At 40.3% G+C, this 23,219-nt stretch overlaps 1 protein-coding gene across 3 annotated transcripts in view; it reads right to left on the reverse strand.

The window, feature by feature from the left end:
- Positions 1–498: 498 nt before the first annotated feature.
- Positions 499–23,219, reverse strand: part of dag1 (dystroglycan 1) — a 43,762-nt gene continuing 21,041 nt past the window's right edge. For all 3 annotated transcript variants that reach the window (XM_042090008.1, XM_042090009.1, XM_042090007.1), the window contains one exon: positions 499–6,087. In XM_042090008.1, coding sequence (XP_041945942.1) covers positions 3,814–6,087 — 2,274 coding nt within the window. In that variant the 3' untranslated portion in view covers positions 499–3,813. The remainder of the gene's footprint in view (positions 6,088–23,219) is intronic.

Genomic DNA, 23,219 nt, shown 5'->3' on the forward strand with positions numbered 1-23,219 from the left:
TTAGCACCTCCCTTTCAAAAAAAATTAACAAATTAAACACAGATACATTTACAATAACCTGAAATGACTTTTGGACTTGGTAAATGGCAATGTGTGTGCTAAATAAACCTATTTCAGGTATAAATGGCATAATTGCATTGTCATTAAGGCAAACATACTAAAAGCACATTTCAAAGAAGCAATACTACATGTGCACCATTAGTAGATCAGCTTGCACATTTGTTTGAGGGTGATCAAGTTTACAGTTAATATGACCAAACCTTTAGTAAAATCATATTAGTAATCATAGACCACATCATCAGTCATCCATCATCAATCCTATGCTGCGATTCAGTTCAATTATGCATATTTATGATGGGAAATAGTCCAATATCTCGTACAGAAATTTGCTAAAGGTGGAGAAATATTGTGTAACAACCGAAGTGTAAAAGGAAGTATTAATACAATGTAGAGATGACAATGATCTACTGAAAAGACCGCAAATACAACTCTAACATCTTGGTGAAAACACTTTTTTAATACAAGATTTGAACATACAGTGTCTAGTGGCAGAAATCAAATAATGTAAAACACAGACAAAATAATAGATTCTTCTATGCATTCTCTTCATCACTGATTTTATTCAACGTGGAAACAGAATAGGTCAGGCTTCAAAAGATTCATGAGGCTCCCTTTCATTCAATCATATGTCCAGTTACTTCTTTCCTTTCTCCTCTAACCGTTTCTAACAGTCTCTGCATTGTGAAGCCCTCACATTTCAGCTGGCTGCTGATGTGGTTTAGCGCAGGATAGGTCTTGCCCACTGAAATGGCTGTCTGCTGCCGCTTGATAACAGTTGCAGCACAAGGAATATATATGTGTGAAAACAACAGAAAAAGTGATTCCAGTCATTAAAACTTAGCAGAAAGTTATTGTCAGCCTTAATTTTCCAGTTGTAATGATTCATTTGTTCGACCAGAAACACACGCACACTCACACACAAAAAATATATATATCTTGGTTGAAGCTTGGGCACTAATGTCATGCGTAAGGCCCATGGGATTTAACACACCAATGACAAACTATATATTTCAAAAAGGCAACAAAAGGTACAACATTAAGAGATTTGAGATGAAAACTGACAGGGATATCGATCTGTATCTGTTCCAAGGTTCTGGTTAACTTTAAATCTCAAAGAATTGCTTTAGTAAAGAAAAACTGCCTTTGTTATACAATATGCGCCACAGTAGTCACACATGAAGTAGAGTGAAGTGCCTTAACACATTTTGTGTGTTGTGCTATTTCCCACTTTTAAAAAAACAAACAAAACAAAAAAATGCATGTATGTATATATATATATATATATATATTTATATATTTATATGATGTTATGATAATCACTTGAATTAGTACTTTAAAGACATATCATATACTGTTTGTCTAACTTACATCCAAAAAACTGAGCCATATTCTACGTGATTAACACTTTGCATCTTTGGTTTTCCACCCAACATGTGACTTGCTTGAGACTATGATTGTGGAGTGTTGATAACATCTAAATTCATTGCTTTGTGATATGAACTTCATGGTCAATGATACAAATAGATGAAAATTCTAAACATATAATAAAAGGCCACAAAAATATTCACTGCATTAATCTAGCAGACTTATCACAATTAAATTGAAGTACTGTCTCCATTCTCAACTTTAAAGACACTCAACATCAGGGAAAGAGAGCTGAGGAGTATGTCAAACACTACAATTGTATCAAAATGTCATGAGTACTTTATTTTGTTGTTTTCTCTTTTCAGCGCCTTATTCAAATTAAAACTGACTCACACAAAACCTGATGTGAAATATAAATTAACTGCACATATGATATCCCAGACACAGAATCAGAACTTTGAGGTCTGAAAATGATCCAATTATATTTATGGAGGAGCATTTTACTCATTTATTGATAAAATTTAAAGTACAGTGAATCTATTGGCTTATACTGTGCATTGGTCCACAAAGTATAGCATCTGTAGTATGTGGGCACAGGGAGGGTAATTTAAGAAGATAAAAAAAAAAAAAAAAAAAAACAGCTCAGCACCATGATCTCGTTACAGAATGGTTATAGCCATCATATCAGTATACCTCCCATTATTGCAAGGGCTCATTTCTCTGGAGAATGCTGATGTTCTGGGGTAACTGTTAATATGGCAAAATAAAAATGACCATCACCACCTCCAGCAATAATAATAATGATAATAATAATAATAATAATAATAATAATAATAACAACAATAACAACAACATTGAAACTGATCCATTACCTATGTGAATTTGACCATTTAAAATTACATTTAGAAATTGCAATTACACCTACATTATATTTCTTGTATCAAAAACTCTGTAAAAAAATAGACTGAGAATTCACATATTCCTTTAAAAGATTTGAGATGACTGATGAATGTTTCACTTTATCCTGGACTTTTAGCCAGCTGTATTCATGCAATTGAGGATTTCCAACTAGAATTTTCATATCACTGAATACGTTTGTCCATTAAAGTGTCAAAGGGAGCATCACTGCATAATCAATTATCCTTTGTCCCAAATATAATCAATTTCTTGTTTCTTGACCACATTTCACCTGAATGTATTATTATTGTTATTATTACTATTATCATCATCATCATTATTATTATTATTATTAGTTGTCGTTTTGAATGAATTTCAAGCATGTTCCATCTATAACATCTATCATAGGTATAAAAAGCTACTAAATCCTAGGAGATGACTACAAGAGGCCTTTAATAATAGGAACATGAAACAGATACAGTCCATTATTTCAGCATACAGTACCATCTTTTATTTCTGAATTGGGTGTCAAAATGAAATAAAAACAAAACAAACAAAAAACCTACCACTACTGCTGCTGCTACTACTACTATTACTACTACTAATACTACTGCTAGGCACACACACACACACACACACACACACACACACACACGCGCACACGCGTTATGCATGCATGTATGTATGAATGCATATATGTGTATATATAACTAGGTTATTTCAGTCATGTGCTCCCAACCCTTGAAATAAAAATAATAATAATAAAAAATAAACACTATTTTAGTCTATCAAGACATCTTTCAAATATACATTGGATTAAACAGAAAAGAAAATCTCTAGTTTTAGACTTTTTGGCTACCTCTTGTTATGCTCATTACAAGAATATGTATGAAACAATACAATTAGTGTCAAGGCAAACCATATGAAATGAAACCCAACCAGACGTTGCCTGTCGGGCTGTCAGAATTCTCCATGATTACCATTCTTCTTGATTTGTAGTTTCTCTATGAAATCCTTGCCCCTTTACTCAGTACCTATTTCATTCTTGTATTATTTAAAAGTAAATGTTCAGAAGTTAAAAAGAGTGCTGTTAGGCAAATAGTTTCAAATCACCCAAAAGGAAAACCAAACTAAAATAATGATTAAAAAAAAAAACAAACCCAACATGGAAAAGAGATTTTACAAGCCCATAGTGGGGGAAAAAAGCATTGGGACAGAAGGGCATGTGTCCCAACTTGCGGTTCAGCAGTAGCTCGAGTGAACTCACTTGAGCAAGTGGTTGTTGGCAACTCTTGCAGGCTACGTCCTAGACCATTCCTTCTCTCCATTTTTTGACTAATCAGCCCATGCCCTGCCCACCCCAGCCCACCCCAGCCCAAAATCCCACATTGTAGTGAGCCTCTGTTTCCCCCTTTTAATTCCAAACAGAAAACACTGGCATGGAACTGCAGAAAGTCCCCTCTTGGCTTTATGTGATGCCATTGTCAAATATTAGGGGGGGACATAGGGTGGTGGTGATCTGTAGGGGGTCATGTTCTTTGGGCGGGACCCCTTGCCTTCCATGGGTGCCGTGAAGGGAGGAGGCGGCTGGTAGGGAGGGGCATTAGGATCCTCATCCCGCAAAGCAGTATACTCTCCAAGTAGGTCCTGATTAAGGGGAGTGGTCTCTGGACTGGCCATGTTGGGGTACTCTGGTGGGGGAAGAGGTGGCTTCTCTTCCTGCAGAATGAGGGGCATGCTAGATGATGGAGGTGGCTTAGAGTCATCCAGTTCATCAGCAAATATGATTGGCACTCCCTTCTTGATAAATGTTGCCTGATCCTCAATAGTAAGTTTGCCCTTACGTTTCTTACGATAGCAGATCATAGCTATAATGCCTGCAATTAACAAGATGGCTGCCACCACTACTGCTGGAATGACAGTGTGCAGGTAAACATCATCAGTGCTCTGGCGACTCCCGCCTAATGGTGGTGTGACAGTAGGGGGAATAGGTACAGGGATTTCACCAGGAGGAACAAACATGTAGTTACGGCAGCTTCCAGTACCCGTGATGGTGATGTTTAAGGGTTTAAATTCAGGACCCATTATCATAGCAAATTGTTTGGATGGTACGCCTTTGATATTAGAAATCTTGCTGCTCATAGCCTGAATTTGTTCCTTAGGACAAGGGTTCTGCTGAAGGCTGTTGTTAGTCCACTCCACCACAATGGAGCCCTTGGTGATGTTCTTCAAAGTTACGGTGCTGCTATTACGATCTCCGAATGAGATGGCCAGCTTTTTGACAAGAAGAATTTTCTTCTGGATGTTGCTGGTTACACTATGTGGTTCCCCTTCGAAACGAGCAGCAAACAGAACAGGTGGCTTGTCACTAGTAGCCCAGCGATTTACATGAACCTCAAAGGCATCTATTGCATATAGACTGCCCTTGTCAGTTGCCTGCATGAAGTACTCATGTTTACCAATATGCTGCCAGTCTGGCAATCCATACAGAAGTTGGCTTGTGCTGTTGAACTGGATCCATGAGTCCTCTCCTACCACCTCATTGTGGTTCTTTCTCAGAGTCAATTTCAACTGATCAGTAGTGCCATCCTCTTTGTCAAAGAAAGTGTCTCCTTGTATTTTCACTTCAAAATATGTGCCTACCCATGCATTTACTTGGTCAATAGGATTGTGAAGTTCCGGCTTCTGATTATCCATGCCAGGAAAGACAGGAGAGGGAGTAGTGCGCCTGGGTGGTTTGGTTGGGGTCATTTTAGACATAGGAGTGGTCTTAGGTCTCCTGGGTTTCTTGGTTGGTTTTCTCGTCGTTGGTGTTGGTGGAGTAACAGAAGGCCCAACAGGCATGGGTCGGGTCATGGTGGGCTGGATTGCAATAGTGCTGGTTGTCTCCATAATTGTTGTTGGCAGAACTGGACCAATTGTTGGTGTATGGGCTATTGGATCTCTTGTGTGGATTGTAGGCTTCACAGGCAAGGGCACAGGTCCCCTCACAGGGAAGGAGGAGGTGTCTGTTGTGGGGGCAATAGAAGGGGATGTGGGAGTGGGAATAATACGGGTTGGAGGTTCAGAGTAGGTGGTTGGAGGAAGTAATGAAGGTACAGGAGTAGGGGTGTTGTTGATATGCCTACGTACTCGCTTAGGAACATGAGGTTTTTTGTTAGCAATGTGCCATCCAACAACAGGGTATCCTAATTGTGCCGACATGGTTCCTTCCTTCGCTGGTACCTGGACACTGCTGATGTTGGGTACAGAACCTTGGTCCAGAGCACAGCCTAGTTTCCAAGATAAAAGAGCACCATTTTCTACCACCTTTTTGGCATTTCCAGGCCCTGCCATAAAAGCAGACATGTCAAACAAGCGGTTGTTCACCACAGGCAAGATCTTCATGTGCTGGAGCCCAACTCCTGAAAATTTCTTCATCTTGGCAAGCAATTCCACTCTCTGCCTTGAAGTCATCTTTGTAAGGTCAGCATCAAGGATAACTGTAAGCACTGTTACAGGCTCCTCATTAACACAGACAAAGGACTGCACATTGTTGCTTGCTGCTTGAATTGCCAGTTGAATAGGGTCACTGTCTGCATGCTCCTCTGGATGCACTTCAATGGAGAAAACATCAGGATGGGGTGAAACCTGGCTTCCATTAGAGATGAGAAGAGATATGTAATGGACACCTTTGTCTGCCTCTAGAGGAAGGCCATGAAGGGTGCTGCTCTTGACATCCCAGTGTAACCACGCAGGTAAGTCATCCTTGCCAGCCTCAACAATCTTAGGGGGAAAAAGGAAGGGAATAGGAGTTAGGCAATTGCATCTGAACCAGTGTTAACAAAGGCGTATTGCATATTAAAATAGAATATACAGTTAAGAACAACATTATTCATATCCCAGGCAAATATTGATTTAATGTTTTTTTCTCTTTATCAATATTTTTGTTCTGACTGAAAATGACACTGCCACATGCCAAAAGGTTGCAACCCAGAATCTGTGCCACTCACCAGGGTCAGACCTCCCACTAGGTATGCAGGGTTTCCCACAGAAAATTGGTTAGTCAAGGTGGTAGGGTGGGGGGGAACTCCACCATACAAACTATACATAACACTATACAAATATTTACAAATAAGAACAGTGAATTAATGTGTGAACAATTCAAAGGCCCTTTGATAATTGCACTCTTTAACAAGTGCAGACCATTTATGCTTTCATACAGGCTGTCAGACTTTTGCACTGCAGCCTGTTCTGCAAGTCTTGATCTATACACAGAGAGTGAATGAAGTTTAGATTATTTTATACTTTTGTGTAAGATTTACAATTTTGAATCAGAATGTTTGGTGAACGATGATAGATAGCGCGATCAGATGCCGCTGATTGGACACATCACACGATTGATTATATAGGCCTACCCGTAAATCCTCAAATTATGGCCTAAATAATAATTGCCTACAAGTAGCCTATGACTATCAGTCCACGAGCACTAAAAAACATTGTTTCGATTTAACTAAATGAAATTAAAGAGCTCTTCTTAATAGTTCATATTGTTGGTTGGTTTAATAGCCTACTGTTGCCAATGAAAAGTCATTGCCCTAATGGGTCTCAACACGTCGCTCTCAAGCTACCAGTCGCTTGGGCTACTACATTTAAACACAATTGTTGCGCGAGGAATTCCGAATTTAATAAACAAAGTAAGTAAATCATGCATAATTAATAAATAACTCAATTTAGGCTACCATAGGCCTACTTGGCTATGCAATAAGGTTTCCATTACAGCAGCGCACATTTATCAGCGACTGCCTGTCTCACAATAAACACAGCGGGTGGAAATCCCGACCCTCTTTCAACTACATGAAACTTAATAATGAACCATCAAACCAGATTTCAGTGCCCATCAGTCCCAACATTTAGCAATATAAATCAAACAGTCCAAAAGTAAAATAAATCCCAAACCAAACTGAAAATCGTATGCTTTTGATAGCCTGCCGGCGGTATGCCGCTCCAAATGAAACGGATGCCTCACAATAAAACGCAGAAATAAAGGCCTGTCTCGATTACAAGCCTGCCCCAAACAAAGCCCTGTGCTTTGTGCAGCCTAAGTAAATAATAAAACCCGGCTATAATTTGAGGAAATACGGCATTTAAATATTGTAAAAACGTCCAATTCATGGCACGTTGCTTGTTATTATTTTGTATGCGTTCTGCAGAGAAGGGATACTGGCGTTGGTCATGGTTGGAATGAAAGGGAGAAGTAGGCCTAGAGTAACAGAGCGTTAAGTAAAAATAATTAATATCTTACTACTTGTATTTTGGATGAAACCATAACCATATGAAGTAATATAGAAAACTATATTATATTGAACTATACAGTATCTTAATGCATTCTGTCAAGTCCAATATCCTATATGGCAGGGGTGTCCAAACTACAGCCCATAGGCCAAATGTGGCCTGCGTTTGCGGCCCCAAGCGTTTTACAGGAAGGGTACACCGTACCTGAAGCGCTCTGTTCGCGACGCGCAGAAATAGTACAAGACTGGTCTATTTTTTTTTTCCCAATGTATGCACCGTTATCACATCTGGTGTAGCCAGGTGCACTGATCACAGTGGAAGCTAGGCTCCCTGTCAGTCTTGCATTGTATCATACGTAAAATTGTACCACACCAGTGCTACAATGGTAAATAGCTTGATCACTGATGCAAGAACAGTGCTGCAAAAACTACATGATTAGTCGTCAGATATAAGCAATTCTACAAAGTACAGGAAGACAAAGGCTTTCCTACAACAGCTCAGTAAACCAGTACATCAATAAAACCACTGACAAAATCCTCCCAACTGGTATATCCAAAACAAACCTACTTTTCGTAGTCATGATTCACTCTATCCGTTACACAAACCACAGGTAAAAATGTTATGAGAGGCTGTGAGAGAGCACAAGCCGCCATCAGCCAAAGACAGACAGAAGGGGGGAGAGGAATGTTCCTTTGACACAAAAGAATTTCACCAAACCTACAGTCGAGGACATAGGCTAGCCTATAAAGAAGCGCATTGTTATAGTGAACTTGATGAGGGTACAAGAGAAGAAAGAGCCCATTGTTGCGTTGAGAGGACAGCTGGAAAGATAAGATTCATAGATTTGACGGAATATGTTCAGGCATGTCTAATGTGAGGACAAATATGAAGGCAAGGAGATGGGGAGGGATAAACTCAAAGTTAAGGATCAGTTCTACTAGATAAGTGGAGGATGGGAAGGTCTTTTTGGTAAGCCAAACAGAAGTTTTGAAACTTTCTTTGCTGTGATATGGTAAGCTAAGATGCTCCAAATCTATGTAAAGAAGGGTAAAAATATAAGTCCAAAAGTCCCAAATGGACCACAATCAGGGCTGGACAGGCCATCTGGCATATTGGGTATTTTCCCAGTGGGCTAATGGAATTCAATGCAATTGAATTAATTTGTATCAATTCAATTTTAAAAGGGACACCAGGCAACGTTTTTGTGTTAATTAATCATCTTCGTAAGTCAGTATATGGTTAAATGACTTACTACAGAGCGAATGAAGACTCTCGTCTGCACCTACTAGGAAGAATATCCTGCTGGCATGTTCAGTGTATCCGACCAGCCGACCTTCAGTCTCACAAAGACTCAGACATCGCGAGAAGCAGGATCAGTTTACATCCAGCATCCCCAGCACAGAGGCAGGCTACGAAACGCTAGCAATTGTTGCAAACATGTGTATAATGGCAGAGCCGGCGAAGAAGCAGCGAAAACCCTTGACGGAAGATGCAAAGAAAAGGAAAAGAGCTTCAGACCGAGCGAGGGCTCGCATACGTATCGACACGTAAAGACGGTAGGGGGAGCTTCGTAGAGAAAAAGCATCAGGCTTGCCTGGTGTCCCTTTAAATAAATAAAAAAACAAACAAATAAATAAAAAAGACCCAACGATCAACCAATAACAAACTCTTATTAGGGCCCACCCATCCCAGTCTGGCTCAGTGCCAAAACTCTGTGATTACATCAAAATAGATAAGCAAAGTGTATGTACAGGTTGAGGAAAAAGAAAGTTAAGGCAAGAAGAAATACAAATGTAGCTTCAACAATACCCAATATTGAATTATTTCCAAGTAGCCTAGCAACAGGTTGAACTTGGATGAGGATAATGGATAACTGAATAACAAGACGGATTTCGGTGCCACTTCAGTGTCTCACAACTTTACTGATATGTCTTCTGCCCGTTGCCCGAGTGTCTATTGACGCTTGATGTTTTGGTTTAATGTTGTATTTGTAGGGGATGTATGAAATGTCCTCTTTTTGTTTGTTTTCTTCTTTGTGTGTGTTTTTGCCTACATGGTTGATGTCTTGTCTTGTGTTGTTGTCTCCTTAAGGCGAGACACGGCAGGTGAAAACATCGTTTTTTCATGCACTGGTCAATTTTCAAGATTTTGAGCTAGTATGTGACCGTAGCATGTATTCTATCACACTACTACAACAAAAAAGTCCGATTTACACATTTAGGTGTTTATTTCATTATATTGTGTCTACTCGCGCCTGTATATTTCTCCTAAATTCAGCAAAAGTTAGCATTCTAACCTTGCATGCACTCCCGCGACCGTGGTCCAAAACATATCATGTGTACTACCGTTGGAAAGCTCTGTTTTTCCTGTATCACGCTATGTGATCCATATATGAACACTTCCTTTGTATCAGCAACCAATCGCGAAAGTTCAAAGGCGAGTCTAGGCTGAGAACGGAATGTCATTGGCTGTCTTTCAAGGCTGTTTTCTCAAAATGAGTTTCCTCTCACACTCTGAGCTCAAAAACTCCACTTCAAAAGCACGTACATACACCAAACTTTCTAGACTTATGCCTAACTATTAGCCTGACGTTGTCATACTCAAATTCTAGTCAGAATATGAGTCTGATACTGCTCCATTGGGACGTAATTATGGTCCGTGTTTCAACCGATACAGGGGGAATGCCTCTGCACTCAATTGGATAGACCTAACCAATCAGAGCAACAAAATAGCTTACCGTGAGGTGTAGGAAGAAAACACACGAACCATCCTTCTGCTCCTATATCCCCTCCGTTTTTAAAAATAATTCTGTTGAACATATGCTACAAACATGTTAAACAGCTGGGAAAGGCTGTCGCAAATCCCTCGAACAGGTGGTCAATCGGAGATTTCAAACGAACGAGGGTCGCAATGCAACAGCGCTGTTTTCCCTTGATGAACGTGAAACCACCAGTTTTCCCACATCTCAACTTTGGCCAAATTTCCCGTGGGGCGGGACTAAGTTTGGAATGGAACCCAGGCTACCTAACTATATGTCGAAGATTTCTACAGAGGGGTTTGTTGATATATTATTCCTAGCCTGACTTACATGGCATTTTATGCCTAAAAACATGGAAAAAAATCAATTTTTTAGGGCTAGTGACAAAAGTAGATATTCATAAATCCCTCTGTAAATGTTTCCCAATCTAATTTCTGAACACAATGAAAACATAATTTTGAACCTGGCTGTATCCAATGCTCAGGTTTCGTGCCTTAAAATGTATGCAAATTAGCGCATATTTAATTAGATAATGCCTAATTTGCATATGTAAACATTAAATTACAGCAAACTTGTAATACATTTTTTTCTCATATTAATGTAAGTAATCAACTGGGGAAGTTTCATAGTGATATCTGCTTGTTAAAAAAAATACCCTATTCACCTGTAGTGTCTCGCCTTAAGGTGTCTTATTTTCTTTGTGCTATTGTTACATAAGATGATGCATAACTTTCTCTGTGTGTGCAGTAACACAGCCAGACACATCCACAGTTAGCCTAGCTTAGCATAGCTCATTGAGTTGGAGCCAACTAGTCTATAGATCCCAAAAATGACAAAAGAATCAGCATTTTCCTATTTACATCTTGTAACGTGTATAGCTACAATGTGTACAAACAGGGGCGCAGGAGACATTTTCAAGATGAGGGGGACCAAATTGTGAGCAAAATCCCAGATAGTGAAATCCAGCTTCCAGATATCGGACTACCACTTCTGACCCACTGTCGACCATCATAATATTTTAAACTGGCCAGAATATTAAGATAATAACATTGATTGTTTTCAAAATATGTTTTGATCAAAATTGTCAGAAATGGAGGATGGGCAGAATGCCAGATCTGCCCTCAGATGAGCTTCTTGCTATTTGGGAGGTCTCCGCTTTTTACACTCATGCAAGTTCTACTTTTGAGTTATTTCACACCGCTCGGGCCATGAATGAACATGAGTTTATACAGGTCATTATATGCCTGTGATCCAAACAAACATGATCAAATGGTCAGGCCTACTTAAATTGTTTGGCATAAAGTTGTCAATCAAATTACCAAATCAACATGCACTCTCCACTAGTTACCATTTATTGATGTAATGTTACCAGAACACATGGTAAATACCAAAGAAATGGTAAAGACCAAAGAAATGGTAAAAACTAGGGCTGTAACGATATGCGATTCGATACGATCGCGACACTCATATCCACGAACCTGTGTCGCGGTGTGAAAAGGCAGAACCGCGACACACCCTTTCTAGTGTTTCATGCAGTGCTTTGCAGCTTACGCCACCGCATAAGCAACACACATCTCCCGCTTTACTTAGGCCTACCGGTAGCCTACGTTGTCCAAAAATAAATAAATAATAATAATAATAATAATAATAATAATTTCATACCTCTCTCCTTGCTTTCATTGTAGACTGTGTGTTCAACTTTACCAAACAGTATAGAAGTAAACCCCCTCTCCTTGCCGTCCGTCCCTCCCTCCCTCTCTTGCTCAACGGACACGCGCGACTCGGCCAACACAATTCAAAAATACAATCGTGAAAGCAATGACGCATAGAAGACGACTAGCTAAATTACTATTACATCCGCTTAGCATCATTAGCATACTGCACATATTTGTTTAAAACTCTTGCATTCAAGTTGACTGATACAGTGGGCAGTGCTTCGACTTGGCCAGCTTCCCTCGCGGTCCGTGCACGGGAACACGCGGCATCACGCGACTTTAATTTGTAAATTTGTATTTTTCTAGTGACGCTGCAACGACGCTGCAACAACAGGCAGAGGTCTCAAGTGAGCAGGGTGTCTCGTAATAGGAAATGGAGCTGGAAAACCCTACACAGACTTCACTACAGACTTTAGCAGACTGGTTTAGAAATAATTTAATAGCCAGAAATATGCCTGCCCTGCCCTAATAAAGAAATATTTGGTATTAAACATTCTGGTTTTCTCCAAGTGCAACGATGATAAACAGACATCATTTGGACAAAATATAGAGCATATTAACCTCCGTTGCTCAGCCAAATGCCTTCCTGTTACATCCTGTTATCACAGAGTTACAGGCGATAAACGATTTTTGATGGTCACAAGTTTACTTCATTAGCATTTATTTTTTTGATTATTAAAGAGTGTTTTTGATTTAAAGGCTTGACTTCGTGCTTATTCAGAAGAGCATTTAGTGCTCTCCCCAATCCCAGACGTTCACATTGCATGTTTGTTTGTTTGTAATGGATGCAACCGCGAGATACACTTGTCATAGGCGCCGAAACCATGGGTGCTCCGTCTCTCGGGCACCCACTGAAAACATCGAGCACCCACGTGTGCCAGCTTACAGTCCCGGCTAAATTTACATTAATTTAAAATCAAACATAGCAGTTTATGTTAAATTCAGCATCTCTCATAATGTGATTGGATATGTTGCTGTCAATTCCCTACTTCATATACTAACCACCAATGAGAGCGTCTCTCGTATCGCACTTCCCACCTGAAGAATTAACGCAAGGCTTTGTCGGGTCTTCAGCCCCGAATGTTTAAAATGTATATAGCCCTGAATATCATTTTAAAAGTAGTCTGACAAAGTTTATTGTTTTGTGACACAGCTAAACACTAGTACCTCATAGAACGTCTATAACATAGCCTAGGTGGTCGCAACTCACAAAAGTAAAGCAGATAGAAAGAACTCACGCAAATCTAGCCTACAACACGCAGACAGCTTTATGCGCAGGGGAGAGAGCGCGCGCGCGCACACTGTGCTTTATGATTGTTGCCTTCTGATGGTATCTTGCTAATTCACTGAACTGCATTAGGTGACACAAATGGTATTGCCTTTATCTTATAACTCCTTGTCTGAGCGACTACCAGGCCTATGGTTTTTAAAAGTCAGATGTTCCCTGACAAAGACATTCGAAAATTAAGAATGTTTATTGACTTGAAAAATACACTAATTTTTGCAAACTCCTTTCATTCAACCCTTGAAGACATCTGGTGCGCTATGTAGATCGTTTCTCGTACCATTTAATTTCTCAGAATTTAGGTCTACTAGGCCTACAATAACGTCATCACCAAATACATCTTTTATTTTTAGTTGATCAACCACAAAGAGTAGCATAGGCCTACTGTGCACAGTGCACTGACGACTGTAGCAGCCCAAGGTAACCAGTTGTTGTAGATGAGAGGCAACCCCTTGTTTCAGATAGCCTGGACAACCTGTTACCTGGGTGTTGCCTATGTTATTAATTAATGGTAGCCTACAATAGTTAATTGATTCGCGTAACATATTAGTTGGCTCAAAGAGTAGGGAACCAGGATGGAGAGAGTCACGCGTGTTGCTTTTACGGGATCGAATCCAGTTTAATGCTAGTTTTCAAAACATATATTTTTTACATGTCTTTTGTCCGAGTGGCTGTAATGTAGCTGAGCGCTCATGGCCTATGAAAAGCGACTTCAAACCGCCTAAAACAACTTGTTTGTGAATGTCTGACAACTGCTACAGCGCATGCACGCGCAAGGAAACCAGTAGGTGGAGAAACCAGAAGGCACACAACACCAGAACGATTTTAAGGCTATTTCGCATAGGCTACTCAATGGTGCTATTTCACACGCATTATAGCGACCCCCACTCACCGGTGTTAGGTGGAAGGTGTTAATAGACGATTGGCGAAGCCTACAGTGGACTAGGGCTGTCAAAATTGCTCAAAAATGACGTTCCAATATCCCCTCTAAAATAAACACATGTATTCGAATATATTGGAATATCTAGGCTGTATTATTTGCGCATTATGTCAGTGACGCGCATCATGTCATCTATTTTTTACTTTTTGTATGGTTATTGCTTGACAGGGGGGATCCCAAGCAGCTTTCAGCCATAAGGCATTTCCTAATTCACCCGACACTGATATTCAAAATGTTGAAACTATTTCGGCATAGCCTATAAGCAGTTTAATTAAATGTAATGTTAGTTGTAAACAAACGGGCTACTTGGTGAGGCTTGGCCTCACAGATGCGCTCGTGCCTTAAATGGCAATACAAATCATAGGCCTATTAACTGACCGCCTGATTCACGTTGGCTGGGGGGCAGGCATCAGACATTTGTTCCCAAGGGTCTATGAATTGTTAATCCGTCCTGCCCCCAACGAACAAAACTTTCCACCTCTGAGACAGCTGAAAAGAAGTCTAGAGGACTCCTAACTCACTAAGACCTACTTACTGTAGGCTGCGCAAACCACAGGCCTTTTTTTGGGCAAGCCTGCATTCGAGGCAGGCCTTCTGTTGAAGAATTTTATATAAATCCTGCGCAAACAGTAATCCTCCTACCCCCGCTCCCACAGCTGTGGATAGTGTGGCATGCTCACGCTTTATGTCTCCTTCTTGCAAACTAGGCCTATAGCCCAACCATTTACGTCTTCAAAAAATAACAACTTGCCAGATATGCCTTCATATCTTTTGGCTTCATTCAGCATTTTGTTCTTCCACTGGAAATGACTCTTCTACATTTGCTGCCTGCTGCATCCTTTCTGTTTGTAATGTTTAGAAAATGTTTGACGTCTTGAGTTAATGCATTAAACATTGTTTGCTGGTAACCAGCAACAAATAGCCTACATATTCTTGCGTGCGTACATTCTCTATTCTCTCCAAAATGTGCCTGTTCTATAGGCTGGCCAAGTGCATAATTCTGGCATAAAGCAGATGTATTTGTTTATTGTACAGAAAAATAAAAATAACCTGTCAAGCCGTCAATTGACTACATTACAGTCAATAAGTAGGGCAAATTACGAAACCAAAACTTGGGTCATAGTTGTCTAAGCCTCTGCTGTGAGGCCAAACCCATGAACAAAGACGCATTGATATCTGCAATAGTTTTTTTTTTTGGCGAAACAAGCTCACAGCCGAACGAGTCATAGCACTGAAGGGAGAGGCAACTGGCATGTGATCTCCCCACGGGCCAATGGATGTACAAGTTTTCTCCTGTGCCTACGATATTTAATCCAGTGTTTTGTCAAGTTGAAGAATGCTATTCGTTTTAACAAATTTTTATGATGGTATGAAGTACTTTTTGTATAGGGTACTATCTTAATTGCTTTATACTCAATACTTGACCAATGGCTATTGCATCTGTCTATTGAAAGTGAGAATGTGGCATGTGATCTACTGTGTAGGCTTCATAAAATAAAATAAACAGATTGCTAATGGCCTACAAGCTGATCTGGGGTACGTTTCCTGTACAACTACGGAGGTTAGCTTTTTACTAACAGGATGCATCGTTCAACTAACCAACATGTAAGTTACGACTGTTTCCCAAAACTGTCGTACTTACATAGTACTGTAAGTTTGGACCATGATGGTTTCCAAACTTCAGTAGTCTGGACTAAGGTGGTTAATGACGTTTAGTAGCACGTGAACGGGCACCTGCACATACTTCTGTGGCGCATTGCGTTAAGGCCGGCAGATGACAGCCGCCGTTGCACAGCAGTTACCAGTCCCCAGTCCAAGAGTTCGAATCTGGGTTAAGATTTTGACAACAATATTGACATCGTTGTTTACCTAAGTTTATCTTTTGTGCAGATCATATTATCAAAATCAGAATCAGCCTTCTTGGCTTGGTTTGCGTAAACTAACAAGGACCCCCCCCACCCCCTCCATGAAAATCAAAGGCTACATATTCTCAGCTGACTCGTCAAACAGTGTGCATCACCTTATTATTATCTGCAGGTGTGTGACTTACTTACGTGCACATGGCTGCAAATCGACTTTTAATTCATGTATTTTCTGCCTTGGGCATTTTAATATATGGATGTATGGTGGTTAGAAGTGTAAATATCAAATATCAATTAGAAACCTAAATATATTTATAATTATTCATTTGCAAACAAATAACTGGCGTCAGTGACGTCTGACATGAAGATCCCTGGAACTATGCTTCTACTAGCATTCTACCACAGGTCGAGAGGTGTAGTTGTAACTAAACTACACAGCTTTACGATAGTGGTTGCGAACGTTCGTTGCTACTAGGGTTTTGGGAAACACTAACGTAGTGTAACGATGCATTGGACTATGTAAGTTCCAAATATGAATGTAATTCTGCGGCATAAAGCAGATGTATTTGTTTATTATACAGAAAAATAAAAATGACATGTCAAGCAGTAAATTGACTACATTGCAGTCAAGAAGTAGGGCAAATTAATTTACGAAACCAAAACATGGGTCATAGTTGTCTAAGCCTCTATAGCGTAGCCTGTTAAAAATGTCGCAGAAGCCTACCCAAGGCTACAGATTAATTCTGAACAGTTATTTCTCTACTGGCTCAATTATCAAACCACTGTTTTGATTTGCGTAGTTGCATTAACCCAACACTGACAATAATGTAGACAGCAAATTTCGATTTCCGTTACCACCGTGTAGTCAAGCATTAAGCCATACCCAAGTAGCCTAAATCGAGGTAAATCAAGCTTTTTCAGCTTGCAGAGCGATGTACAGTGGCAGAGCGACGCACAGTGGTTGAAAGTGGTACTAAAGCTTCACGCAGCTTCACGCGTCTTGTAACATCTGTAAAGTTTGGGCACCATACTTCCGGTGAAGTAAAGTCTGCATGAAGCTGGAAATGGGCTGGTGTGTATGTAAATTTCAGGACTTTACAAAAAGGTACAGATCAGAGTTAAATTAGAGACACCACCAGAATCAGTTCAGAGCTGCATTGAGATTCGCCCGTTTTACGGCGGCAGTATCAAGTTGTGAGATTTGCATATGAAGGAGGTGACAATGTGATTTTGAAGTTCTCTGTATGTCCATTTTACCCACCGAGCTGCCGTTATTCAACTATGAACATTCAACAATCAAATGAATCATTGTAAGAATTACCTGGAGATTGTCCAAAACACAAACTGGTAAAAAAAAAAAAAAAAGGTAGACATACATTTAACAGTCAACTTGTTTTGTCTTTTACTGGGCCTAGCCTGATTCCCTCATCTTATTGTGACTGATTTGGACAAGTTTGTTTTGGAATTAGGAGGTTATAGAAGTCATCTTCCTCTTTTTCAAAGAAATAACAATAAAGTCAAATTCAGCTTAAAGCTGCAGTTGGCAAGATTTTTTTGATCATATTCACTGAAACCAATACTAAGCTCCGACAGAACAACATAAATCAGCCGGTTTTAGAAAAACACGCGCACGTCAACCTCCACCTAGAGCCTGTTATTTGTTTTGCAAAAATCCACAGCTCCCGAGCACAAACTCGATGAGAGGGTGTTCGGTGGTAGTGGGGGAGGGGCATGAGAGTTGTAAACATTCAAAATTCCCCTCAATCTGTCAGACTTGCCAACTGCAGCTTTAACACTGTAGTCATTACTACAACATCGGGTCAGTGTTGTAGAGTGGTCACTATTCAATTGTTATACCCTATTCCTCCTTAACCATCCAACAACAGAAATACGAAAGAACATACAGAATTTGTTACCACAAATTCCAAAAGTTACCACAATTACAGGACAGACGTGTGACTAGTTTGTTTGGTTTGTAAACATCTTGGAACAAAATTCTGTTTTTAAATTAAATGTGGAGAGTAGGGGTGATCAGTTTGGAGTGGGGTGATATCACTATGACTTCATAAAAGTGCTGGGTGTTCGTATTCTGCTACAGCTGTCAGACAAGATTTCCCAAGTATGCACAAAGGGCCTCTGGTTTCAACTTCAAAAATGCTCTCGACAGAGCAGAAGGGATGCAGTGAATATCGGATTACCTCATGCGGCTGAGAGAGAAGCATGTAATTGACATGGGCCAGGAGAACACAATGATGGAATGGGAAAGCTTTGTAATCGGGAGTGGGGTGATGGTGGGGGGAGGGGGTGGTCAAGCATATCTTGCTTTCACACTTTTTGTTAATTTTATACAACTTCATGAAAAACATCAATCTGTGCTATTGTACACCAATGCTAAATTTGGAGAGACAAAACACCAATTTGATAATAATTAAGCACGTGGGGTAAGCACTTGATTTATATTATTTAAATAGGGGTTAATAAAAAATAAACAAAATTACTACGTTTCTCCACCAGAATCAATTACGGGCTACTTTGTAACTTTGGATAATGTGTTCATTCAAAGCAGGTTAAAGTGTGTTTCTATGTGCCCTAGATCAAAGGTTACAGCATTCTGAACATAAGGATATGTAGAGTGTCAGGCAGTATAGATTTGTGCTCTTGAAAACATTTATCTGAAAGTAATTGCCAACTGTTTTCTTATCCTATTCTTGTTTTATGTTGCACACATTTCCCTTGATATAGTTGACATAAAAATGAAGAAACAATATATCTAAAGGGGTTTTAGGAGACTTTTAAAATAACTCTGTTACCGTAACTCTGTTAACATAAAATGCTGTTTTTCCCCCTCCCTCAATGGCATTAATCCCAAAAATGCCATGGTAGGACACTTGATTTAGAATATTTAATTTGAAATGTTTCATGCAAGTATAGGAAATATTCTCAGGTTTAAATGTGTAACTCTGTTACCGATATGGTAACGGAGCTACAGCAAAGTCACAGAATTCTTTCTATGTCTTTCTATATTTTTTATCTATCTATGATGTGTATGGTCACGCTAAAAGCCTCTGGGGGCATGCCAAGTTTCTTGAAATTCTGTCCACGGGGGTCCATGAAATAAATTAATTTGTACATGCACATCTAGTGACTGTACACCCATCAGCTTGTAGATAGTGGTGTTGAGTGAAGGGTTGCTGGTAGGTGATGGTGACCAGGGGTGGGTAGTAACGCGTTACAAGTAAAGCACAAAACGGTACTTCTACTCTTACTCAAGTACATTTTTGAGCCAGTAATCTACTCTTTACTCCGCTACATTTTCAATAGCCTTTCGTTACAGAGTACAAGTTTATTATTGGAGGAGAAAATATCTTGAGGGAGAAAAGTGCACCTCTCCCTTGGTGCACAACCCTATTATAAAAGTAATGACTGGCCTATGTAGCCTACTACACGCAAGTAGATGTTCTATCTAACAGCTCAGTTACCGCAATGACGTCCTGCCAGCTGCTGCATCTTTTGGTGAGACTGCCAGAGTAGCAACGAGACGAGATGTATGACATGACACGGAAACTTTCGCCTATATTAATTTCTGGCCAGCATCGTTCAACAATCACATTGGACAAGGAAAGACAACTTAATTTACAAGCAAAGCAAATACACTGGAAATCGAGCACACAAGTTAGAAAAAAACCTAGCATTCGTTTATGTAGCCTCAATGTTGCAGGACATGACATGAGACGGTCGGCTGTGAAAACAGATAGCCTGCTCTGTCGCTCTGTCTGAGTGGATATGCCTAGGCTGTATATACCCATAATATAGCCATTTTTTTTAGGTTACAGTGGGTCCCAGTTAAAAATTGACACTTCATTCACGATCATGGTGATTCACACAGCTGGGTGAAATGTAAGTACAACTGCAGCCGCTTGGGGGCAGCATAGTCTGCTGTGGCGTTCCACGGTCGAACCAGACGGCGCATTCGACAGCAAGGGCTGTGATTGGCCGAGTTTTCAGTGCGTTTCTCTGTGTTCCGTGTCCACTGTAGCCTAAGCTTTGTACATAATGTTAAACATAGTTTTGGATTCAGTGGCAAGATTTCTTGATTGTACAGTGCCTGTCTCTCAGTAATGTTTTAAAATGAGAGCTTCGTCAGCTGGCAGTAGGCTACTTTGTAGTCATGAGAAGTTCGCTTGCTAACAGAACATAAATATGCTGCCCAGAAACCTTGTGAATAGTTCCGATTTGTTTTTACTACACTAACGAGGTTGAAATATAGACTTTGCCTACAGCATCTCCTTAACAGTAATGTTAACAAAATGACAGCATTCATATGACAAAGAAAAACGAATTCGGTCACTCAAGACTGTGCCACAGCAACCAGTGTAGGCTACAGTCCTACCCAATAGGCCTACTCGAAGCAGATAGCGTTGTCTGACGGTCGAGTGGGTTAATGCACGTATTTCCAGAACAGGTCTGCAACTTTCAGGCAGTTCTGAGTTCGAATCTAGGCAGGAGCAGAGCCATATAAAGGCCTAGGCCTATTGTTATAATTTTTTGCAAGGTGTTGCTCCTGGCAATACTTGTTTATAAGACGTTTGGTGATTAATTGATAGCTGTTTTTGGGACACGTTAAACGTTCTTTGTCGCATACGGGGAGTAAAACGACTGTTACGCGCTTTTACAACTGTAGGCTACAATGATTGCAATACAAAAATATGCGCGTGTTAGTTTAGTTAGTTTTGTGATGTTTTGCACTTTTGCCTCATGTGTTTTCAGGTTTGAGGGCTTTTTTGGCAAGATTGACCTTGGTTAGACTCTGCATATTATTTGTTATTTCTCCGTATGGAAAATAAAGTCAATTTTCGACAAACGTCTGTTATTAGTTCAATAACAAGTATTGCTTGTTAAAACATGTGACTAGTGAAACTCAAATGATTTTAGCCAAAAGCCAAAAAATGTTAGAGAGAAGGAGAGACGCCGGTGCAGCTCTTTAGTAAAAGGTGCAGAACATTATTAAACTTTGACTAACGTTTCGATGTTCGTTAGTCAAAAACATCGACACATTGAAACGTTAGTCAAAGTTTAATGTTCTGCACCTTTTACTGAAGAATAAAGAAAATTAAGAAGACATCTGAGCTGCACCGGCGTCTCTCCTCTCTAAAACAGGGATGTCAAACATACGGCCCGCACGATGATTTTGAACGGCCCGCACATCAGTCCCTCAACAACGAGAGAAAACTTCCCTTGTGTGTGTGCAATGTGTATCACACCAAATTGGCTCACCATACCTTCCCAACTATGCACAGTATCCCATTAGCTGCATGCCATCAGGCTATTTACAATTTTCTATCGTGTAAAGTTAGTTAACACGTTATCAAAATTAACGCGCACACGTTTTGTTTGAGCAGGAGACAGAATACGCACGCAGGCACAACTAGGCTACTTGTTGTTTTCTTTTACTCGGCTATCTATATATGGTTATCTGCACACAATTTTGGGCTAATTCACTAGTTATGGATATCACAAGTTTAAACAACGAAAACAGAAAGGATGGAGGCAGCAAAGCTAGAGGAGTTATTCCAGATGGGCAAGAGTAGGCAATTGGTGTGCTTGTCAGAACGTTAGATTACAGCTGTTTAAAGCCAGACGTCACCGTACGCTAGAACAAAACTAAAGGTAACTTTAGCTATAGGGCTGTATCAATTTGTCCAAATGAATAGGTCATTGTAGACGTTGTTGTATTATTGCATGTGGATATTGTTATGCTATGTAGGCTACTTTTTTTGCAATGCACGGACCTAAAACCGGGAAACGGACAAATATTGTAGGGCCTACACGCGTGAATTTGTTTTTTGGGGGGTGGGGGTGGGTGGGTGTACGTACCATAGCTCGCTCTCTCTCTCACACACACACACACACACACACACACACAGTACCTTTCTTAGCCACAGTTAATTTTAGTGGTGATATGTGTTATGGACATTGTTATGCACATTATTGACTGCAGTTTATTCTCATCAATGTCAGTCCATGAATGCATATTGATCAGTTGTTAACTAATACTGTAGGCATAGAAGTTGCATTTGAAAATGTTACTGTTGTAGGCTGTTTGTTTTTTTATTTCAGCCACACTGTTTTAAAGTGGTTAGGACCATTATTTCACAGCAATTTTGAATAAGCCATAGCCTACTGCAATACCGATTTCATGGTTGCACCATGCACATGTTCGCCGATTATGTGGCCCTCAGTAACCTATAAATTCAATGATGTGGCCCTCTATGAAAATGAGTTTGACACCCCTGCTCTAAAATATCGGTCCTGGCCTGGTTGCAACGGATTGTGGCCAAACGACAGAAGCGCGGAGAACCCTCCTTTGTCTACCAAAAAGTGTTACTTTGTGCCCCGCGCTCCCCACTGCTTGTGAAAGAAGGGGGTGGGGGAGGGGGGCTTAACCTGAAAAAGCTTAATGTCCCAAAAGTCATAATGGTAGGCTACAGGAAGTGGGGGGAGGGTATGGGATGACCAGAGCCGTCTTCGCTGTGCTATTCAGAAAGCATCTTCTATTGTCTTTCCAGGCGCACACAGCTCGTTATAGCCTATCGAGTGCCTTAACAGATAGGCTCTGCTCTTGGGTTTGGCCTCACAGCGAACTCAACCCTCTTGTTGCTTGCAGTTTGTTCAATAAAGAGATGCAGATTACATTATTTATTTCTGATTAATTGTGTCTTTTGATGTCTTTTGCAACATCTGCTTGTTAGGCTGGGCTACTGTCCTGTACAGGTAAATGTTCAACAATTGCTGGTGTAGGCCTACAGGCTATAATCAATTAGGGACTGTTCATTATTTATTTAAGGGGCTACCGGAGGAGTTTTGGGAGCGTTAGTCAAAAAAGACGTGACCCTCCCTCACCAGCAAGACATTTTTCTATGACCCTCCAAAGTGATTGAGAAAAAACGCATGACCCTCCCCAGTCCCAACAATTTAGGCTATTGATGCCTTCTGTAGGCTACTGGGTCAATATGGGAGCTTGCATGCTACGACTCCTTCCTTTTGGCCAGTTTGCAGGTAGCAT

This window comes from Alosa sapidissima, chromosome 4, assembly GCF_018492685.1.
Source record: "Alosa sapidissima isolate fAloSap1 chromosome 4, fAloSap1.pri, whole genome shotgun sequence".
Taxonomy (NCBI): Eukaryota; Metazoa; Chordata; class Actinopteri; order Clupeiformes; family Clupeidae; genus Alosa; species Alosa sapidissima.